Source organism: Apteryx rowi, unplaced genomic scaffold (assembly GCF_003343035.1).
Source record: "Apteryx rowi isolate R43461 unplaced genomic scaffold, aptRow1 scaffold_131, whole genome shotgun sequence".
Classification (NCBI taxonomy): Eukaryota; Metazoa; Chordata; class Aves; order Apterygiformes; family Apterygidae; genus Apteryx; species Apteryx rowi.
In genome coordinates, this window is record NW_020447542.1 from 1,838,848 (window position 1) to 1,861,684 (window position 22,837).

At 35.3% G+C, this 22,837-nt stretch overlaps 2 protein-coding genes across 15 annotated transcripts in view; both read right to left on the reverse strand.

Moving 5' to 3' along the window:
* The window catches only part of IPO11 (importin 11), a 108,638-nt gene that overhangs the window by 19,846 nt on the left and 65,955 nt on the right, over window positions 1–22,837 (reverse strand). For 8 of the 13 annotated variants that reach the window (XR_003251998.1, XM_026056411.1, XM_026056407.1 and 5 more), the window contains 3 exons: window positions 20,301–20,396; window positions 18,135–18,248; window positions 16,276–16,397 (listed from right to left, as the gene is read on the reverse strand). Coding sequence is in view for 11 of the 13 variants with exons in the window: in XM_026056411.1 (XP_025912196.1) it covers window positions 16,276–16,397; window positions 18,135–18,248; window positions 20,301–20,396 (332 nt within the window). In the remaining 2 variants the exon portion in view is untranslated. Of the gene's footprint in view, window positions 1–5,520; window positions 5,604–11,069; window positions 11,082–12,324; window positions 12,413–16,275; window positions 16,398–18,134; window positions 18,249–19,286; window positions 19,351–20,300; window positions 20,397–22,837 lie in introns of those variants that run through there. The other 5 variants (XM_026056416.1, XM_026056414.1, XM_026056415.1 and 2 more) reach the window with 5 other exon arrangements.
* Window positions 677–16,362, reverse strand: LRRC70 (leucine rich repeat containing 70). 2 transcript variants are annotated; one of them, XM_026056419.1, is made up of 2 exons: window positions 16,276–16,362; window positions 677–5,603 (listed from the first exon to the last, which is right to left on the reverse strand). In XM_026056419.1, exon 2 carries the CDS (start codon window positions 5,590–5,592, stop codon window positions 3,667–3,669), a length of 1,926 nt encoding a protein of 641 aa, XP_025912204.1. In that variant the 5' UTR covers window positions 5,593–5,603; window positions 16,276–16,362; the 3' UTR covers window positions 677–3,666. The 2 variants fall into 2 exon arrangements, with proteins under 2 accessions (XP_025912204.1, XP_025912203.1); XM_026056418.1 differs by lacking the exon at window positions 16,276–16,362 and adding an exon at window positions 6,094–8,086.

Sequence of the window (22,837 nt, forward strand, 5' to 3'; positions counted from 1 at the left end):
GTAAAAGGATCTTTTATGCCACCTGTAAGTAAAATTTACCTTGCCTCTAATGAAAACCAAGTGTAGCAAACATACCTAGGGCAGTATGTACATGACTAGTTTCACACCTTTTATTTCAGTATTTGTTAGATAAAGCAGTAAAAGCTTTGCAAAGCAAAAAGACTACATCAGTTCTGAAGAAAATGATACATGGTCTTCCCATTCTATGTCATTTCCAATACACTCAGCTATTCCATTCAACATTTTTGCTACCTTGAAGTTTTATGAAAAAATTCAGAATTTGGATTTTAATTATGCAGCAAGCCACTATAAATAAAATTCTATCATCACTTTAATAGAACATACATGATAATAATGTTAGTTGTTCTTAAATAAAATGGTCTCCATTTCTGCTATGCATATTCCTCAGTCTATCAGAAAAGAAGGAAAAATGCTAGATGGCAAAGCATCCTTTTCTCCTCCAGAGATCAAAAGGAAAAGGAGAAAATCTTTTCTGCTTTTCTACACTGGCCAGAATGAAGCAATAAAAAACAAGAAATGGAGAAGCTTCACCACCTTTACTGGTATAACAATAGATTTCAGAAAGATTAAGTAATTCTTTATTCTTATTTCATTAGCCTGGAGAGAGGTAGAAAGGGGACAAATAGAGATTACTTTACACATATTACAAGCAATGTAATTATTTAATTATTTATTTTTGTCCCTAGAAGCTGCACAGTGCTAAGGAGCTCCCAAGACAGTAACAACACAGCTAAGAGAACATTTCCAGGAGAGTCCTATGGCTGACCATAAACTCAATGATAAACATTATGGATGGGAATCTAGCAAGGGACTGGTGACTAGTCAAAAACTTAAGCTCCATTTTACATCCTTTAGGGCTGACTCTGCTAAACCTTCTAATACAATCTCTAATGATTTTAATAGTTAAGACACATATGAACCACACTTGCCAACATTCATATACTTTTTTCTTACATGGAAGGATCTTGGTTTCCCAGTGTGAAAATTTTAATACAAAAACTACTAATTGCAAAACAAAGGCATTTCCSAATATCTGCATAATGAATCTCTCAATTCCTTGTTAGTCTTATCCATAAAATTGTTAGCAAGATGGATATAAGAGGATGACTGCTTCCTCTCCAAAAGGCAGCTCTCAACAGGTCTATCCCTTTGCTTGAGGAAACAGCTATGACACTATCAATTTCCTTCTACACTCCACCACTATGGATGGTGAGACTCATTCTTGAAAAACAATTTCTACAGAAGCTTGGTACTGGAAAGGGCACACCTTCAGAGGGAACTGCATTCTTCACAGGAAAGCAGTTGTGGAATACACAGTTTAAAACAGAAGACCTGTAACCTGGCAGATTTCTTTGAGAAGTGGACTTGGTCAATCTCGACATCTGTCCACTCTAGAAAAATCCTTTCTTTTATGAGGACATCAGCATTTCTGTTAATGAATTTTAGTTAACTAGCTCTCATTGGAATTTCTTTCATCTAGATGCTAACACAGTCCATTATTTTTGAAGATGTATTTATATAAAACTGACAATTTAGAAATACAGCACTTAAAACTGCAGAACTACYATAGTAGAACAGAATCTGCAGGTCTAATTAAAGGAAAAAAATAATTAACACTTATCACAAGGAATTATGTAAGAGAAATGGAAAGTAACAAGCAAAATGGGATAAAGAGGAAAAAAACCTTAACGGATAGCCACCTAAAGAATTAAGCATGAATTAAAGCTTCATCAATATTTTCCCTTCTTAAAAAATCTGCAGTTTACATTTAATATCTGATCTACAATTGGAATAACATTTTAAAATATACAAATAGTTTTAACTCATGCAATCCAAATGGTTTAAACTTTTGTTCAAGTAGCTGAATTCAGTGTTCCATAAAAGTAGTTGATGTATTATACAGTAAGTTACACTAAAATACAGTAGTATGAAACAGTAAATTGAGATTTCAGTACATTCAATACAAACAGATAACAGATAACAAGTAACAACAGATGCACACAACATATGCTTCCACATTCACACAGAGACAGTACAGCCCAGGTCCGTATTTGTACTGTCATTCTCAGAAATGGATTAGAGATGCATGAAATGGAATGATGGGGAGCAGCACAATATTGGGACATTTTGCCACGCATATTAGTTATGATGGCAGAAGGAAAGAAGGCTGGAACAAGAAACGCTATGGTAGGTCTATGCATCTGGAGACTGCCCTTGGTCTCAAGACTGAATCTGGGAACAGCAAGATACTTATTTAAGCAACTTCAATTAACTTTGTGGAAGGAGAGCCTATCAAAATATTTTTCTCTATTCTTCCTTGTGCTAAATGATAGGCTTTACTGATTTAACTGTAAACTGAGTTGCTTAAAATTCAAGTGATTGAAGTCTGTAGGGCACATATTTATGGAAGACACAGAATCTACATGAATAAGTCCCCTTCAGCTCGTTGAAAACTTTACACTAATTGGATTTTCTGGAACATATTCTGGATAGAGTTTGAGTTATTGGAAAAAGAATCATAGAAATCCAGGTTCAAAATAAACCTACAGCACAGTAGGCATATCCTACTAAAAATATAAACAGAAAAAAAGTTGAAACAAATGCAAATTACATATTAAAATAATATCTGTTATTTAAATAAGACTCCTAAGCTTAGTTAGCCTTTACTAAAAATGTACTTTGACCTGACACTTGCAAATATACATCACAAATATTTAAATACCTTCAGCATTTAATCTAGAAGTTATATATTTGAAGTATATTTCCTCAGTTTATACTGTTTATCTTGCAAAAAACACCTTCAAACTACTGCTATATAGATGACAAGATATCTTTTTTAGAAAATAATTAACCAGCTCTATTATCTTAGACACACTACAAACTTTGTCAAATTTTCAATCCAAGGGAATGCCAGTTTCCATATTAACTCCAGTTGCAGTTATGATCATAAAATGAAATACACACTAACCAAAAAATTCAAATTTTTAATATATTCATTATACAGACTGAATACACAAATTTGTATATTAAAATGTCATAGGTATGAACAAATTTATATCATTTTAGATTTTTTGCTTTCTCAAAAGATTGAACATGTTAACTGTAAGAATGCTCACTTTTTTTTCCACTGTGATGACTAACGGAGGCAGAACAGAAAGTGTTCATTACAATAAACATCTAAAGCATTTTTCTGTTCTCAYTCACCCCAACTTTTTAGCTTCACGATCCTGATAAAATGATCTATTTTGCTTGCTCATCTTCAGGTTAGCTATGTAATTTCTATAGATACTTAATACCAGTAAGGACTACAAAATAAAGATAAATAATAAATATACAAGCACACTTCTTACTGCACATCTTTTGATATACTTGAGTGATAGATGAAAGATTCCTTTCATCAAACAGGCACAGAGGATAAATATATCTATCCATGTCAGACTTAACTGACACCTAATGAAGTGAATAAATTCCAAAACAGTTAGGGAAAGAATGATGATGGGAAACAAATTATACCATTTTCCACAATACTATAACCAGTTGATTTTAACCAGTGAAGGAATTTTTTTTTTTTTTTAGAAAATTGAGTTCTTGATTTTTTGACATTTCAGACCACAATAAATTTGCCACCAAATCAAATGAGGTACATTACAATGCTGAATGTTCAAACAATATGACCTGGGCCTGACTCTCAGATGCTGTTCGCTTGAGCAGCCTAATTTGGTCCAGTTCTGAATGTCCCAATGAATTCTGAGTTAGAGACTGCACTGGGTCAGTTATGCTGTATCTGCCAGGCTGATAAAAACCATAATATTCTATTCTCTTTTCCCCTGAGTTTTCTAACATCTTTAATTTCTGTCTAAACTGAATAATTTTGTATGTTAGGAACAGGATTACAGCACACGCCACAATGAAAAAAGCCAGTAAAATGTCAAAAGCCTGGTTCAGYTTTTCAACTTGTTGTGTACAAAGTAGAGATGTTTTTAATGACACAGATGCTGCATCTGATGGAGATAAACTTTCGTCTTCTACACTTGTGTTAACAGGTATAATCTGTGCTGGTATTTGCACTGGCAATAGTGATAATACCATAGTTGCCTGTGATGGATTTTCAGCAGCATTTTTTTCATAAAGCAATGGGTTAGCAGATGTTGCTGTAGCTCCTTCCCAGAAATTAACATATCTAGCATCCACATTGAAAAACTGTTCGGATGTGTTGTGCCCGTCTACCTTATGCCATGCCATCAGCAAAGTGGTAGTGCTGTGATGAATATCTACAGATCCTAGATTCCAGACTTTTTCTGGACTGCCAGTAGGGCTACTGCAGTTGGCAAAGGGAGTCCACTTAATATAATGTAAAGGTCTACCACGCATACTGAGGGGGTTTTGACAATGAATTTTCACAGAAACAGAAGATGATGCTAGCCATTTATGTAACCTAAGCATTTTGCAGCTGCAGTTCCAAGGATTGTAATTTAACTGCAGGTGAGTTAAAGACACTAAGGGCTTGAGCACTTCAGGTTGCAACTCTGTAATATTGTTAAATGCTAAATTTAGTATTTTAAGTGAATGCCCCATATTTGCAAAGGTACTATCACCAATACTGGCTATTTTATTTCTGTCTAGCTGCAGATACATTAAATTACGCAACAAAGTAAAACTGCTGGAACTTATATTTTCTAAATCATTATAACTTAAGATTAACTGGCTGAGGTTGTTTAATCCAAAAAATCCGTTTACAGCAATATGTTTTAGCTTCACACTTTTTAAAGACAGATATCTGAGCTTGTTAAGTCCTTTAAATGCAAAAGAATATATTGATCCAATGGGATTGTGAGACAAAGAGAGTCTTTCAAGATTTTTGAGCATTCCAATGGCATTTGATGGCACGACTGTTAAGTTGTTACCTTCAAGGTACAAATACACAAGGTGTTCAAGGTGATAAAATGCTGAATCTGATATCCATGAAATCTTATTATTGGCTAGATTAAGTGTTTGGAGACTTATCATTCCCAAAAAAGTCCCACTTCCAAGGACACTGAGACGATTCCTTTGAAGCATTAAATATCTAACAGAAAGGAGATCACTAAATAATCCTCTCGGAACAAAAGCTATTTGATTGTTCTGTAGGTATAAACAACGAAGACTGGAAAGACCTTCAAATATTCCTGGATCCAGGCGCTTAATATTATTGTTATTTAGATGCAAGTAGCACAGTTTATGRAGTTCCACAAAAGCTTTCGGATGTACATATGAAATACTGGAATTATCCATGTACAGTGCAGCAAGTTTCTGAAGGCCTGTTAATTCATTTGGAATCACATGTGATATATTATTCCCACTGAGGTAGACAAGAACCGTATTTTGGGGAAAGTTCCGTGGGATGCTTGAAAGACCTAAGTTACGACAGTTAACTTGCCTCCCTGTGCAGAGCCGGCAAACAGATGGACAGCCAAGAATCTCCTTCTGGAGCAGCAATAAAAGAAAACAACTAAGGATATACAGGAATGCTCCTATGCAGGGTGGAGAACTTTGTAGTCCACACATATCCCTGTCTTTGGCCTTCTCACTCATCTCTGAYTTCGCTAGTAGAGATAAAAAAGATCAAGTTTATAAATAATATTCATTTGAAAGTTTAAAAATTTTACTTGTACAATCTTTAAAAAAAAAGGCAAGAATTACTTTCCAGATTGGTATTTTAATATTCTCCTTTGATGCCAAATAAGCAGTTTCAAAACAAAACTTAAGTACCATGAATTTGAACAACACTGAAAATATTTCCGAGTAAATGAATAGTGAAACAAATATACAGCCAACCTAGCCAGTAAATATTTAATTGGTTATGGCATAAAAGCAACTAAGCTGCCAAAATAATGGCTTCTAGTAAATTCAACACACTGCTTATTGCTTTAACTATTTTATATATTTAAAAAATGAGTAGGAGATGTTGCAAAAACATTCAAGTAGAAATGCTAACAGAAAACAACTTTCCTTTCATTGGTGGTTCATTTCTAATTTGAATTTTACTTTTATAAAGTTCTGCTACATTCAAAATAAATAAAAGCAAATTCTTACCCCAAATCTGCAGTTCATTATTTCTGTTATTTTGTTGTTTTGTAGTTCATTGGGCTAAATTACAGGTTAACTTACTGTATTAATCTGTGAAATGTTTTTCAAAGCAATATTCTCGCATACTAGAGCTCTCACATTTTGTCCTAGGTTTTGCAACTGTTCACTCAGGAAACAAAGTAATAAGTGGGTAAAGTGCGGTTGCCATGGATACAGGAAACAGTGAGACAGGAAGCCATTTTATCTGTGCTTCAGAAGTATTGTTGGAAAGGAAATTTCAACTACTTGTTTCTAGATAACCAAGAACTATCTTAGTTTGTAACTACTACTGCTCTGTTCTTTCTTAACTAGTAGTGCTCAAAAAAGTTTTATGTAAGATGGTGAGGTATAATTATTACAGAATAAAGCATACCTATTTGTAACAGTAGTACTGCCTTATCTGTAAATCCTTTCTTGCTTTCAGCCAGAAACCGAAATGTTTTACTAAATAACTAGCAACATTTATACAGTTCTATCTCTGTTTGCAGAGTAAAACTGCTCCTAATACAAACCTACTCATGCAGCCTAGCAAAGGCAGGGAACACCGAGGTCCGGACATGGGACCTGGGCAAGGCTGCCCTGGTGCCTCCTGCCCCACAGCAAGGCATGCTCTGCTGCAGTCCCACGGCCACCCGGGGCATCCTGCGGGTCAGCACGGCATCACAAGGATTAGACTGGTGCCTCTTCTAAGTCATATGTCAGAGTTGATCTAGGCACTTTGTTAAGTTCTACTTTAGGACACACACACACACACAAAAAAAGGCATCYGCAAAGGTTTACATATGTTCTAAAAATTACACCCTTAGGTACACAGCTTTAGTTTCCTTTAGCGTCTCCTGTGCAGATAAACACTTAGTGCAAACAACACATGCGCTATAAATATCACCCTCACTTAAGTAACAGATTACATCCTCAGTTTATCTGTCGTAAGGACTAAATACCTGCAAAATCCTGTCTCGTAATTGAAGGGGGAAAAGGGGCTGGAAACAGGATAGAAACTTAGAGGTTAAGCCTATGAATAGCAATGCAACTATAAAAATCATAATTTGTATTAAAATGAGACCTCTCGCTCAGCAAAAAAGAGGATGAGAAAGCCCATAAATAGCCACAGACAAAGAAAAGTCACTACGGAAGCATCAGATCACTTCGCCCACACTGATCTCATGTAGGAAGCACAAGTTCACATAGGGGCAAAATACCACCCAAGTACCTTTGTCTATAAGAATCCAAACTGAAATGCAGGAAGCACATGAACAAAAGGAGCACACGCTTGAAGAGGCTATCCTCCAAATACTGCCAAAAGAACCCTACATTTTCAGAGATTTCAATAAATAATTTTAACCATAATGACTGGAATCTGTAAAACGCGCATTGTAAAATGTGATACTGTCATCAACGGAAATTCTCCTTCAATTTTCAAATACAGGAGGCCCAAAATACCCAGAGCTGCTTGCCCTTAAACAATAAGATTTATTATTAACTGAAAACTATAAAGAAAGCACTTAAATGTGAAAACTCCAAGCATCTATTTGAAATACACCACTGTTGGAGATGGCTAACCATATTTTATTCACTACAGATTTTGCTCTCCAGTAGTAAGTAGAAATGGCAAGTTTTAGACATGAATACAGTTTCGCATGGCAATAGATCTTTGAATCCTGCAGTGAATTTTATCTTAATATGCTCACATTATTAAAATTACTAATGTCATTACTTTTTAACATATGAAAATCTATTTCTACAATGAATGGGAAAAAAACATTATTAACTCAATATATTAACTTGATTACTTAATACTCCTTGTCAATACAAGCATGAAGTCTAAGCAAAAGTGATTTGCCAAATTCAACAGAATTTTTCAAATTCTGCATAAAATGACAGGTCAAAGTAACTGGAAGAACACACAAACACTGTATTAAGTACAGTCCTTCCAAGCAATCTCTATTTTCTCTGCACTCATTGATTTATGTTAGGATCAGGTTATGAATATTAATGAGCACAAAGCAATCATCCAACTCAAATTTATGTACTGCAGAAAAACATGCAAAAAGTTCAAAAAAAGTTCTAAACTCACCCATCTTTAAAATAAACAAAGCCAATTTTTAAAGAGGAATTTCAATCCCATAATTATTACAAAATGATGTTAAAGCCCACAAAATGGATGAAAACCAATTCTTATCACTGCAGTTATTCTTTTGAACTTGTAAGAGCAAACCTGTTTCCCTCCCATTGTATATTTTATTAAAAAAAAAAAACACACAGTAAAACTAGGCAGAGGCAAAAGTAAAAAAATGTAGAAAGAAACACAAGGGTATGGTTTCCCTGTGATGCACTGTTGGTATCTCAACACAGAATTCAGAGGAAAATTACCAGGCTGGCTGGTCTCCATTCTCATTTTCCTTGATATCTTTACTACTGAAATGGTCAGTCACAATTGTCTCAAAATGTTGTGCTCTCCCGGCATTTACCTGTATCTTCTCTTTGTTACTATCATTCTAATAATTTAACAAACATCTCCTCTTGCAGGTCTTGCTCCCTTCTGCTTTTATTCTCCACAGACGGGTTAAGATGCACGTTCTGGTTTGTTTTCAAATAGCTACAATCTCACCTTCCCCCATATCACCCTCCAGATCAGACCTCAGGTCAGAACAATTCAGCCACTACCTCCCACTCAGGCAGCATACACATCAACATTTAATCTCAGCTCACCTAGCTACATCCAGCAACATCTGCTACAGACATCTTATTAATGTTAGTTTATCAGGCCTCAAAACCCCTTTTCTTTCATCATCATAATCATCCAGATTATCCACAAATTTCTGATTATATCCAAATACTACAGATTACTCCTTTCATACTCCTGTACAAGTAAGTTCTTGATCTGCTGCTTACTGGAAATTTCTCTGTTCATCGAGTGCTATTGCATTCTAATATAATAGCAACAGTGACTTTTATGAAGGGCACAGACAGGCACTACAGCTATCCTAATACCAAATTAGTAACCCAGCAAAAACATTCCAAATTTAGAAAATTCCACAGTACTAAACATTCATATATGTAAAAATACATCACAAAAATCTACCTCAAAATTAAGAAACCATCTTTATTTCCCTTTTTATTCTTGGCATTTACCACTTTTGATTAAATTATCAAGCAGCTTTCAAAACATACTGAAAAATAGTAAAATGTGAAACCATACAATTATTTTCCCCATTTAGGAAAAGAAAATGAATACATCTCAATTTTTTAAATCTTATTTTGCTTTAAACTCCAATAAATAATATGACAGAAAGCATTCAGCAACTAAGATTACACTAGCAGAATCACTGATGAGAAATTGTTAGCGTAAATTTCTCACCTTGTTGTAAACAAACATTGCATCAATATATCACATTTGTCATGCAAACTAAAGAGCAAAAATAAGTCTTCTACAGAGTGAGTAGTAGCCCTGTAAACAAAACATACCAAAAAAGGCTGGCCGGCCATCGATGAAATCAGATGTGACATGCTGAGAAAAATCAATATTTATAGCTGCAGCTTCTACTATTCACTAAAATATTTAGTGAACTCTGTTCAAATTAGAAAACTGATGAAAAATGTACTCAACATTAATGTATCTTAAAAAAAAATACATTGCCACCTACTGCTTTTTAATAATATTGATGATCTAGCTTCTTATATCCTGCATTCTAATTTCACAATAACAAATGTTCATACAATAAAATTAAAACCCAAAGATTTAAAGAATTCAAAGCAGAATAATTTCAAATTTTCAATTGGAATAATTCAGCTTCTAGGAATTGATTCAAAAATAAATCCTATTTTATAGCTTTCAGCAGCACACTGACTGCATTAGCAGCTGATAGCATTTCCTGAAAATTACAGACAATATCCATATACAAAATACAAAAGCTACTTCTTTAAAAACCGAATGTTCTTTAYGCTAGCACACTAGACATTTCCTTAATATCAAAGCTTGATATTCTGTTCAGCCATCACTCTCATCAGATTGTCTGAATATAAAACATCATTTTAAGATAGTACTTATTTGCAGAAGTTCTTCTAGTGACATGGGTACTACTGTTAATTTTGGGGATCATATCTTGACTTAAGAGTCTTGCACTGTTTGCACTGTTAAGAAAAGTCACCAAAATCTCAGCTACTCTCAGGCAGTCTCATATTTCATGGAGCATATGGCAAAAAGATGAATAGGTATACCAAAACAGCTCAGAACACACACAGGTGGAACCAGCAAAAAACTGTACTGGCTATTTTTAAAAATCTACTCCAGTCTTGTGATTTTTGACTCATTTTTAATAATATGGTATGCTTTAGTCACTGGTTACTCAATAGCTTACATACAAACACGTAAACTGCACATTACAAAGGATAAAATTAGGAAAAAAGCTATTTAGTCCATTATTTTCTTTTTGCTGTCCTTTACATAATAAAAAAAACAATTTTAGGGTAAATTATATTTAGAAGAGTTTTAGGAAAGATTTCTGAAACCCTATATTTAATTAGGTCACAAATGAAAGCAAGGCATCAGAGGCAAATCAATCAATCCCCTGTGACCGCAGCTTGTTTTCTGCAATAGGTCAGTGCATTTGGTGACATGCCCATGCCATCATTGACTTATTCTTCCTTGCAAACGAGGCATTATAGGCAGAGAAATGACAATTTCTTCCTGACCATTCCATAACAACAACTAGATGCAGATGAAAAAAGACGGAGATCCTGAACAACGGAAGTTTAAAGTGCCTTTCCAATCTACATTTCCTTGCCAATGCTATGAGGTGAACTGCATATAGAACTACAACTTCCTTAATTTTAACACTTTGAGTGATACAGACTATGGTACTCAGGTTAAGAACGAAACCACATTTTTCACTCAATTAAAACTGCACCGTTACCTGTTGGACAAACCAAACACATCCCAAGGCCAAAGATGACAACTGTAAAAACATAACCAAAGAGAGCTCCTTTTAAAACTAAGTCTATTACATGTGTGGGTGAGCCCATCTTTGACTGAAGGAATAAAAGCAGAGGAGGGGAAGGACAGGGAAATGGACTCAGTAGTACATTCTCCTTTCTTTATATGGATATTAAAATCAGTATGTAGCAAATTCTTACTTTATAAATGGGGATACAACTATGGAGAATATGACATTTTATAAAGCACTTTTTCTGCCATTTCCTGCATTACATACAGACACATATCCTCCTTAAGAGGAAAATTAAATTTCCTAACTTAAAATAACTTGAGCAAATGCCAGAGAAAAAACTAACTTTTGTAATTACCTAATGAAGATTTATAATTACATACTATCTGTACTTAAACTTGCAATGCCAGTTATCTAAATGGCAGAACTCACACTGGCTGACATATCAGACTTGACACACAGTGAGAAAAAGCAGACATTCATTTATGTAAAGATTAGATACGAGTACAGCAACCCAGAGAACCTCTTAGGTGCTTAACATTTTCCCTACAGTAGTTTTTGAGACAAATACTTCAATTTGAATCAAAGGGAAAAATGAACAATGGGATCTCTAAATACAACTCCAGTGCCCCAAATTATAAAGGAAAAAGACAAAACAAATTCAAATGCTTCACATTTCAAGCTCAAAGTTAATTCTCAAATTGGACCTACCCTCAGGTACCAAAATTAATGGACTTTTTTGGAAAACAGTGGCTTTAATTTTGTGTTGTAAATTCTTAAAAATAGACAAAAAACTTCACAGGCAAGCTCTTAAAAAAACCCAAGAACAGAAATATTTAGATACAGGAAAAAGTGGAACAGAAAAGTCCACTAGAATTATTATATCCTTATTCTAATTTTTGAGTGATTGCCTTTATAACTGTTACTGAAGTTTTTAGAATTTGACTTAGCATCCTACCATTTGTTTTGTATTTTCATTAAACTCACCTAACTATTATATGCAACTAATGCATTCTTTTCACCATGCAGCATCATCAGAACATCTAACATGAAACTAAGGTGTAGCAACAAACTACTATGATTTGAACTGACAGAGTAATTACAACAGTTGGCAAGAAAAAAAAAAAAGTCTGCTATCCATTTAGAAACATCTACTCGTAATCAACATTAACAAATGAAATAATAGCTACAGATGGCACTATAATGACTTGGAGATTTTATGCTCAGCTTCATTCCATTTTATATTGGTGTTCCTTTTATGCATGTCACACAGCAAACTTTTAATGTGTTTACTGACCTTCTCTTACCTTTTTGCCTTCCACGTGTGACGGAAATTTCACGGACTAACAAAAGTGAAAAATTAAAACTTTATGTCTGTTGTTCATATAACAACCTGATTATAAACTGCTTTCTTTAAGAAATTTAAAAAAGAAAGACATTCACTGGTCATGTTAGAAAACAGTGAAAGTACGCAAACAGAGGTCAGCAAAAAAACTCCATGGATTCACAAGCTTCATGAAACAAGGACAAATCCTGGAATCTTTTGATTGTGACGTATGTTCAAAGACTGTTAAGAGAGGCTGGGTAACTAGCATAAGACACATTCTGTCTTCAACAGCACATTTCCTGTGCTTTCACTTTTCTAATGAAAGCACGGAGTGATTAAATCTAGAACCCCTTAAAAACCCAATTTAGACTATGAACCCCAAATGTTCACAAGGCCATTGCTCAGAAACAGTGAGTGGTAGAGACTAAAGTGGTAGCATTACATAGCACAAGACAATCACATTTTCACAGACAGGTGTAAAACAAATACTATGTGCCTAGACAATGTGCCATGAAAGAAAAATATCAAGTGTCACTCTCTTCAAGCTAGGTGAATCTTGCAAATGCCATGTATTAGTATGTTAGGATCTAAACAGAGAAATATGCTGTTGCTGGACAATCAGTAAACATTAAAGTAGTCCTACCTAACAGGTAACAAGCATCGTGAAGAGAAACACTGAGATTTTATAACTACATGGAAATAAGACTAGATTACATCCCAGGGCAAGATTTTACTGACCTAAGTGATGTTGGTAACCTCTCAGTCAAGAGACACTGTTACACCATATGAGTATGTTTATGACCTCAATCTTGTTGCTGGACCCTACTGGTATCCACATCAGTTTAAAGGAAAAGGTCCTTAAAAATAGCCAGCCCATACTTAGTCAAAAAAAAAGGTTCACTCTATTTTACGAAGTAACAAGAACTTTTCATAAATGCATATCAAAGAATGCAGATACAGAGAACAGGTAAGTTGTTAGTAAGAGCACAAAATGTGGAAAATAGTAAGCATGCACATATAGTCAGACAAAAAATGCTAACATAATTTGAGTGGCCAGACGCAGATGGCAAATGCAGATAATTAGGCAGCATTTAGTTTACGAGAAAAGCAAGTAAAATCAGGAAATTACTGCAAGTGAAAAGGTGCTGCAACACACTAATCAGGAAAGAAACTTAGTTATTGTTATGTTTTAATTTTTTTTAATATGAGATTCTGAAGACTAACACAATGTGCAGCTGTGCACAGGAAGATAAACAGGATGCTGGATTGAAGGACTATATGCAGACAGGATAAAATGCAGTGGTACACTGTTGCTATTAAAGACATGTGAACCTGCATATGCCATTACATATAACTCTGAAAGATACTGTCTACAGAAGAAAGCTAGCCACTGAAAATACAACTGCACTGCAGTGGTTCCCATCTTACCCATTCTAAAATCCTTCACTTGACAGTAGCTTCTTCACAAAGGAGCTATGTTTGAAAAAAGATTATTTTTGCCATACTTGTTTTTAACTGAATAACGATGTAAGATTTAGCTTCACCCAAAAAGAAGAGTCCCCAGTGAACATATGCAAATTGCCAACACGATCAATAACTAGAAAAGTATCTAAAAAACAATGGCTTTATACTACAGAGCTTGGGGGGAGGGAAGTGCAGGGGAATAGGGGAAGGTTTCCCTTGATTTCCCCCCACTATCATATTCATAAAGCAGCTCCATGGGGAAGAAAGGGAGTACAAGCTATGTTCATTTTTCCCCACTACTTTTGTCTACTCCTTGCCTTTCCTCACTAAAATAATTTGATATTATTATTCTATAAGCTATAGGAAGCAACAAGCAAAGAGAACAAAATCCCCAAGAAGTGGTAGATAGTGTTGCTGCCTATTTTCCCTATAGCAGAATCCTGAAAACCTGAGCTTGCCACTGGTACCACCCCTGATCACTGAACGGGACGGCGCTGCCTGCTAAGCTGAGGGTGGAACAGGAAAAGCAGCAGGCTCAGCCTTCCGGAGCAAGCCAGTCTCGCTGTCATCCTTGAAGACAAAGTTCTACTCTGTCTATGCAGCTGAGGAATCTTGAGCTGGCTTTGGATATCCAAAGGAATATCTAACCAGGAATTTCTTTACAGAAGTATACCCAGAGGATAAATTACCCAGCTTTTCTCGAGAAGGTTTTTGTATGAATCAAAACAATATTTTCTTTAAATATTGCACTCTTTAAAATACTGTTTAAACCTTTCAAATTGATTTGCACAATAGTCCTATTTTAGAAAAATTTAAGATTTAACAGGAGTTTCAAATGTGAGACGCAGCAGCACATATAATATAATTATATAATGGGAATAATATAATGGGAATGATAGAATGATTCATATCGTTCAGTAATAGATGGAAAAATCAATTGGCAGAATCATTTTCACATATTCTGTCTGAAGCTATGTTTGGTCCTGGTAGTAAAATTTCTGTAGCTATTACATAAAGATGCCCACTAAAGAGGTTTTTTTTTTAATTTCAGAAAAAATATTCTTAAATAATTTGAATATCTGAAAAATAAAGCTGTCATTTGGAGAAGTTCTATTGTGTAAGGACTGCCAGGAATAACTGGCTCTTGCAGCAGGAAATTTGGAGCAGCTGAAGCTAGTTCAAAATAACAAAGCTATCTACAGCAAGTTCTTTTTCCTTCCTCTCTATAAGAGAAACTTCAAAGGAAGACAGACATTTATCAGCATTCCACTTCAGCACCTTAAATTTTAGGTAACATTTCTTTAACAAGGCCTAAAATACACTCTTAAGTAATATAACATTGTCACATTAATTGAAAAAAACAAACAAAAACACTCCCAAAACTGTTGCATAAAGCAGCTGCTTGGCTCACCTTTGACTAGGTGTCTGTCCTGATGATTGGGGGGAGGAAGGGGGGGAAGGGGGCAGGCAACTTCTATGCATATTAGAAGCAGTGAAACCTCTTTAAATTATACATACAAGGGTTCCCTAATGTTTAGAGTACTGAGTACATATTCTACAGCTTTACAGATACTGACACAGCTTTAGGATTTCTAAGCAGAGCCTAAATTACCATTAGAAAATACTTAAAACTTTTCAGGAAATCCTCCAAACCAAACATAAACTCATGCCATACTGTCTTCCTGACTTACAAAGCAGGCAAGAGCAATCCTAAGGTAAGTATGGACTAAAAATCTTATCTAAACATGTGTTATATATGAATTCCAGTAGTGACAATTTAAAACTCAGTGTTACACTATTCATCATTTTCTTTAAAAACATTCCTCTCGTGTTTATTCACCAACAATAATGGAGAGAAAAAGGCCAATAATATAATGCTGCTTGCTACAGAAGTCTACAGTGAAAAAAAGACTTTTAAAACAGTTATTTCTTTTTTTCCATGCAACTCTACTTTGTGTCATGAAGGGGAAAAACAGGATGAAAGTTAAGATCTACACTCAATATGAAGTAAGACTGAACAAATATTGTTCCCTGGAAGGGACCTCAAAAGACTTACAGGCCAACTAAAGCAACTACTTAAACACAGTTGTGAGAAGCAGCTAGTCCAGTATTAATATGAGAATGTGCAATAAAGCATATGACAATGAAATATACAGTTCTGTTTCCTCATTTTTACTAAATAGCATTTTTCATGAAATATAAGGAAGTTTACTGTATTGCTATGAAACACAATAAAACATTAATATAATGTAGTATGAAAACTCTTAAATGTTTTTCAGTATCTTCAGCCACAAATAAAGATGCAATAAAACTACTCATACTTGAATAATAATCYGTAGAATTGTGAAAGATTTTTAAAAAGCATCTTAAGGGCCTTTGAAGTATTCTTGTATAATGCATTTTAAATTTTCTCACCTATTCACCGATGGCAGAAGTGAAAGCAATGCCAAAGCAGAAAGTTTTCGTCTTTCTGGCTGAGTGATGTTATCCATCCGATCAACCCACATTTCAATCATGTTACCAAGAATTTGGTCCAACTGGAAGAAACATACGTTGTATATAGTTAACTTACAGATAAACTGTTTTGTTGTATTGGAATGTAAATGAAAACAGAATGTTTCACTTAATGCAAGCCCACTTAATTTAGCAATCAATTTGGAGACATGCAGTCTGGGAAAGTCACCATGCAGTTATGTATGCGTGACAAATAATTTGCAGCAATGGCCTATTTGTATCTTCTATGACAGTGCTTCCAGGCCCTGAGGACTCTCCCCTCATACACACGCATGCCAATTAAGTCTATTAACTGTAACCCAGAAGTTAGAAATACTTTTAATACAGGGACAGAACACTGAATTACTTCAACATTTTTCATATAAAAATTTAACATATATAAATCATGTAAATTTGTGCTTTTACCTTCACTGGTGACAAACAAACCAAACAGAAGACTTGTGTTTACTATTTGAAAATCCTATATTACCCAAGGATAAGAAGTTTACTAAATTTCACTGAAAGACAAGGTAAAACACTTGTAGCATGAAAGCCTGTTAGTGAAAGACAGCCTCTTTAACCTTGTGCCCAGACACTTGCACTGCTTGATTTAGAGTAGGAAGTGAAACATTTGGTTATATTTGTTTGCTTGGCATAGTTGCATAAAATAGTAAAACTAAGATAATGATACTAGGCCTGCAACTACTTGAAGGAGTCGGATGACTAGCACCCAGTCTGCAAGTAGGTAGCAGCCATCTGACAAAGCCAGAATGCACAGACACCTAAGACAATCCAGAACAGCGTGACGCTGAGCTATGAAAGGAGGATGTAATCTTCTGCACCGTGCTGGGTCTGAGCCACAAGAAAGCATACATAAACACCAGTGATATTCAGTGGAGCTCAGGAAAGAAAGAAGATGTCCACTTTAGTTTTGGCTTCTCTTGTCAGTCAGCTCTGGAGGCCGGTCATCTCTGCCTCAGGGACTAAGAACTCTCAAAGCTTGTCATCAGAGCTAAGAACACAGCATGAGACTCACCGTACGGCGACCTAAAGCTTTAGCAATGTGTTTGATTCATGCTCAGTTTTCAGTTAACAGATAGATTACCCAGCAGCTGAGCATAAATGACTTAAGTTTTGAGGCTTGTTGTCTTAGTCTTTCAGAATATTCCTATCACAGCTGTTCTCAGTTCCCTAATAATAACAGCAGCATGCTGTGCAAGGAACACACATACACAAAAAGACACAGTTAAAACAGTTTCCAAATCTGAATGAATATTTCTGTTAGGGTATGTGAACAAAGGTTAATCACAGAGAACACAAAAAGCCAGCAAGGATAAGAAACAATGACAGGCAGAAAAACCTTAGTAACCTAAGTGGTGAAAATGAAGCACACTGAATCAGCTCCTCCTTGAGACTACCAGAGGAGAATGATTAGACCATTGCCCCTGGTGTGAAACCACCAAGATGAGTCAAGGAAAGAAGCTTTCACCATGTAGTGCCACGCAAATTAAACGGACTTATTATAGGATGCAGAGGGAAGAGAATTTAGAGACTGGATAAAGCTTATGAGATGTTTTAAGGGGATTGTGGAATGTACAAAACTTATTACAGATGTTCAGGGGAAGGACCAAAGGAGGGGGAAAGAGAGGGATCAAGTTGGATCAGGGAAGAACAAGCATGAAAAATATAGGGAAAAGTTCTTCAAAAGAATGCAAGAACGTCAAAAGGAAGCAACACTTCAATATGCAGTGCAGTTGAAATACCAAGACAAACATCCTTACCTCCTGACCCAATTCACAAGCCATCTGGCTCAAAAGTAATGAAAAAAAACTTGTATTTTGTAGTAGAACTCTACCCATGACCCCCAGATAAGTAGACATCACCATTGGATATCTCTGAAACAAAAGTAAACCAGAAAAAAATTTTAGTTTAACTAAAGAAAAAAAAACCCTTAACATACAACACAGAAATACATGGAAAATACTTGCATGCATCTTTGATTGATGTATTTTATTAAATTAGAAATTATAAACTGTACTATAGAAGCCACTCAGAACACAATATTGAGGACTTATTACCAAGGAGTTTCCCAGTTCTTAAAACAGGAAAACTATGGCAGTCTCAAGTTCAGTTTTCACCAAACAGCAAAGACAACTCAAAGTGATTTATGTTACATTTTAAATCCTGCGTCTTAAGGAAAAATAATATACTGTACTGTTAGAAATGTCTTTTAAAGTTGGTTATGATTCAGAATTACTATTTTAATGACATTTAGAAATGCTTAATATTTCTAAAATTAAATAGTTTCTTTGAGAGAAATTATATACATATGCCAAAAACTAACTTGCCAGTGTCTCAAGACTAACAGGAAGCAGTAAAAATCTCATTAGTTTATTATGGTTAGTTATTACTTTTCATTTTAAAAGAAACTACAAATGTATTTGTATTAAATCCAGCATTTAGCAAGACAAAAGCAAGTGGAAATGCTTACTTGAGAAACAAAAAGCCAATGTTTACCTGAAAAAGCTATTACTGAAAATGCAAGATTGATACATTTTTGAAAATTAGGAAGTGAATTAATTATGGTCTTAAATCAGAACATATTTTTAATAATCTACTCTCCAGTTTTAATCTGTATAGTTTTGTATCTTTCCTCAAATTGCAAACTGTTCAAACAAATTGTCTTTTTTGTATTTTGTACAGCAACCAATACATTGCTAAGTAATATTACTTGGTTTAATCTTGGGAATATCTCAGTTAACTCAATGATAACGGGAGCCAAGTATTGATACTTGGAAGTCTTCAACTCTGAAAGAAGCAAAGGCTTTGCTCAAAAAGTAATAAGCATAAAGAATTCCACCCACTGACTTTTCTGACAAAAGTAATTTTTCTCCTGTTAGTGCTGCAAGGTTCAACAGTGAAAAAAAACATACTGTATTTTAATTCTTTTGGTCCAACACCAGAATTTCTTGAAGGCAAAGAGTTGCACAAAAATCACTGGCAGAAGGAGAGAACAAACGAAGGCAGGGTATTAAAATAGTTCAGACAAGCATTTTGAGTATCTCAAGATGATGCAGTGCACCTCATAAGCATATTATTTCTTCTTCTGTGATTTTTCTCTGTCTGAGGATATCAGCTTGGATAGCAAAGACCCCTCCACTGTAGTAGCCACTTAGAATTCTAATAATTCACTAACTTATTCCATTAATGTGGGGAAATAAGGTACACCCTAGCTACCACTATGAATTTAGAAATGATATTGCTCATTTATACCTTTTAAAAACATAAAAATGCTCAAGAAAAAATGAATTTTAAAAATGACTATAAAATCCCACATATGAGTGAAGTAAGTGTGTATGGAGTGCTTATATAACAGCAACACCGAAAGGAAGAACTTAAGACCATCTAAGTGAAAAAAAAAATCTGAAAGCTTCTCACACAGAACTAGCTGGAAGCTATCTCACATAGAACATTATCACATCCTTCAGCTCTTGTTAGTTATATCAATCAGAAAAAGAAGCTGAAGACAATCTCCTTCCTTTCCAGTTCATTTTCCTCTGGCACACGTGACACTTAACAAGGGTTTAAGTGTCTTAAACAAAACCCTTCAACACCTACAAAAATACCTGACAGAGTATTCCCAGTGTAGCCATGCCATATTTTCAGTTTTAACAGTTAAGAAACAGAATAAAATCTGTGTCATTTTATTGAAATAAACACTGGATGACAGTATAAGTGATGAAATATGTTGCTTTAACAAGTCTTGGTGCTACTCTGTTACTATGCGACAGTTACAGTACTTTATAAGTCTATAAAGACCTAGTAGATGCACTTAAAACTAGAAAGAAAGAAAATAATGTCAAAATGAGAAAATTAGGCCAAATAGCTGAGAGTACCTTCCTGTTGGTGACAAACAGTTGAGAGCAGTTAAAAATAATAATTCTTACCTCCCCATCTATAATCCCCCTGAATACTGATGGAAGTAGAGGTTGAAACATTTGAGGCCCCAAAATTGGGTTTACTTTTAGGACATTTTCCACAACCTTAAAAACAAAAGCAAATTAGACTGTAAGTATATTTGGAAATTGTAACAGCGATTTAAAACTACATATACCGGTCTATAAACAGTCCTGCTAGTAGGATGTTTGCTGTTAAATACCAGTAAAAAGCAGGATTACAATTCATTTCAGAAGAGCTCAAAGCTGAAAGTATACTCTAGTGAAGCACTCTGCAAACCTGATCTGCATAATGGAACTGACACACTGCGAGAACTGACATGCCAAGTGAAATTAAGGGTCCACCCAGCCAAGCACCTCCTCCTCATCCTCCTCCTCACCCTGGCCAAGCTGGCAAGACAGGGCTCTGGGAAAAGCAGCTTGATGAGGGGAGTTGGAAGGGAGGAATCCCAGCAGTTTGGGGCTTATTTCTATTCCTTTGTCCTGTCACCACTGGATGGGACCTACCAGCTCCCTGGGTGCATTCATGAAATCACAAGTGCTCTCAGATGTGCTAGGCTCAGTGCCCCACTCTGGTTCCCTATTTTTACATTCTTAACCCTTTGCTTCTCAGCTCTTTCCTGTTCCTAAGCTGTTCTCTTAAACATTTTCCTGTGTTCCTTGGGCATTCTCCTCCCCCCTGATTATTTGGCCTCTCCCCTTGCCAAGATGGAGAGGGGAGGAGGCGGCTGTGAGGAAAATGGGCTGACACCTATTCCACTCCTAGGGGGAATAAGAACAGAGACCGTATGCAGATGTGTATAGAAAAGAATGGGGAGAGCACATACGGTTCTTCCCCTGAAAGCTCTTCTTAGTCTCTAATTACTTCCAGCTCAGGGGGACTTCCCRCATGAATTACTCTTCTGTGGTCTTGTTCAGCCTCCCCTGAATCTCTATATTTGTAACAATCCTACTGCTTTAATAGCTTTTCTTCCCCCCCCTTTTTTTTTAATTAAGAAAAAACACACTCACTCCTACTAGCTTCATTTAACAGCTCCTACTTCTTGTCTTGAAAGAGATGCTAAACAGCAGTCTGCTTTCCATGCCACTCAATTCTGTAGACCACTAACCTACTGATCTTTCCCCTCCAAGTCATCTCTTTTAGCTAACTCATTTGCTCCTTGTGCAGCAGCTTTTTAAACCTTTGATGGTCCTTCCTGCTCTTATCTGAACTTTCAAAAATTTGACTATATCCTTTTTGAGATGAAGGGAACAGATGAAAGGAATACACAGTATTAGAACTGGGCAAATCATGCATGTCCCCTGTTCCTCCCAATAACTCCTACTATTTTTCGCTCTTTTAAACTGCTATTGCAATAATGGTCCTGTAAGAGAAAAGATCATTTGGTCCTAAGTGGTAATGACTAGCAACAATTGGCAGTGTTCAAAGGCCAAAGAACAGACATCCAAGAAATGAACTCATGATTGTGCCAAAAGCATCACCAGACAGCTTTGGTTTTCTTAATAAAGGGATGCTCTTCAAAAACTTGTTGGATAATGGAATGATTATTGCACAAAGGGGAAAAATTTCTTTTACTGCAGGCCTGCTTACCTAATAAGCTGAAACATTCTAAAATAGGATGCTGTAAACAGTGGCTTTACTGCTCCTGAATATGAAGCAGAAATTAAAATATTCAAGAATTTCAGTTTAAGTCCTATGTCTACATAAATATTTTTATTGTCTCTCATAAGAATTTTCAAAGAGACCACAAGAAAGCAGTTTCCTTGACAACTAAATCAGCAGTTCTGTTCAACAACCTCTTTCCAACCACAAAAGATGTATTCATTTACCTAAACATTTCAGTCAGTCATTTTAGCAGAAAGACGGATGGAATTGTTTAGATTTTCATGCCCTATGAATAAATTCTCTCATTATTTCTTAAACACTTGCCATTGTTGCTGACAGAATAAACACAGCAACCACTTCAACTGTTGTAAAATATCCATAAATCCAGTCTTTATGCACACACCTCCAAAAGCCACTTAACTCACTGCAATCCATTGAAAAGATTGCTACTTTTTGCCCACTATTATCCTTCACTTCATTTGCTTTACTGCTTTTCTCCTTTCTCTTTTAAATACTACTCAAAATAAGTACTTCTCAGTTATTATCTCCATCATAATTTTGTTTCTTATGTCTTTGTTTCTTCACATTATTTTTGACCATTCCTTCTTTTTTTTTGTCTTATTCCTACAGACTTGCTTACAGCATCAGTTATCTTTGGATAAAGCACCAGAAAATTAACATTCTAATTTCTCTTTTAGAGAATTTAAAAATACATTAAATCAAATCACACCAAGCCTCAACAATCTCACAACATATCTCATAAGTCCAAATTACTTTTTTTCAGCTTTATCACTTTATTTACTATTTTAACACCTGTTTTCAAATCAACCAACACTGTAGGAAAATATTTCAGAAAACACTCCTCGATGTTTCTTCCTCACAATGTCTTTTTATTTTAGCTTTTTGATTAAGAGGCAGCACA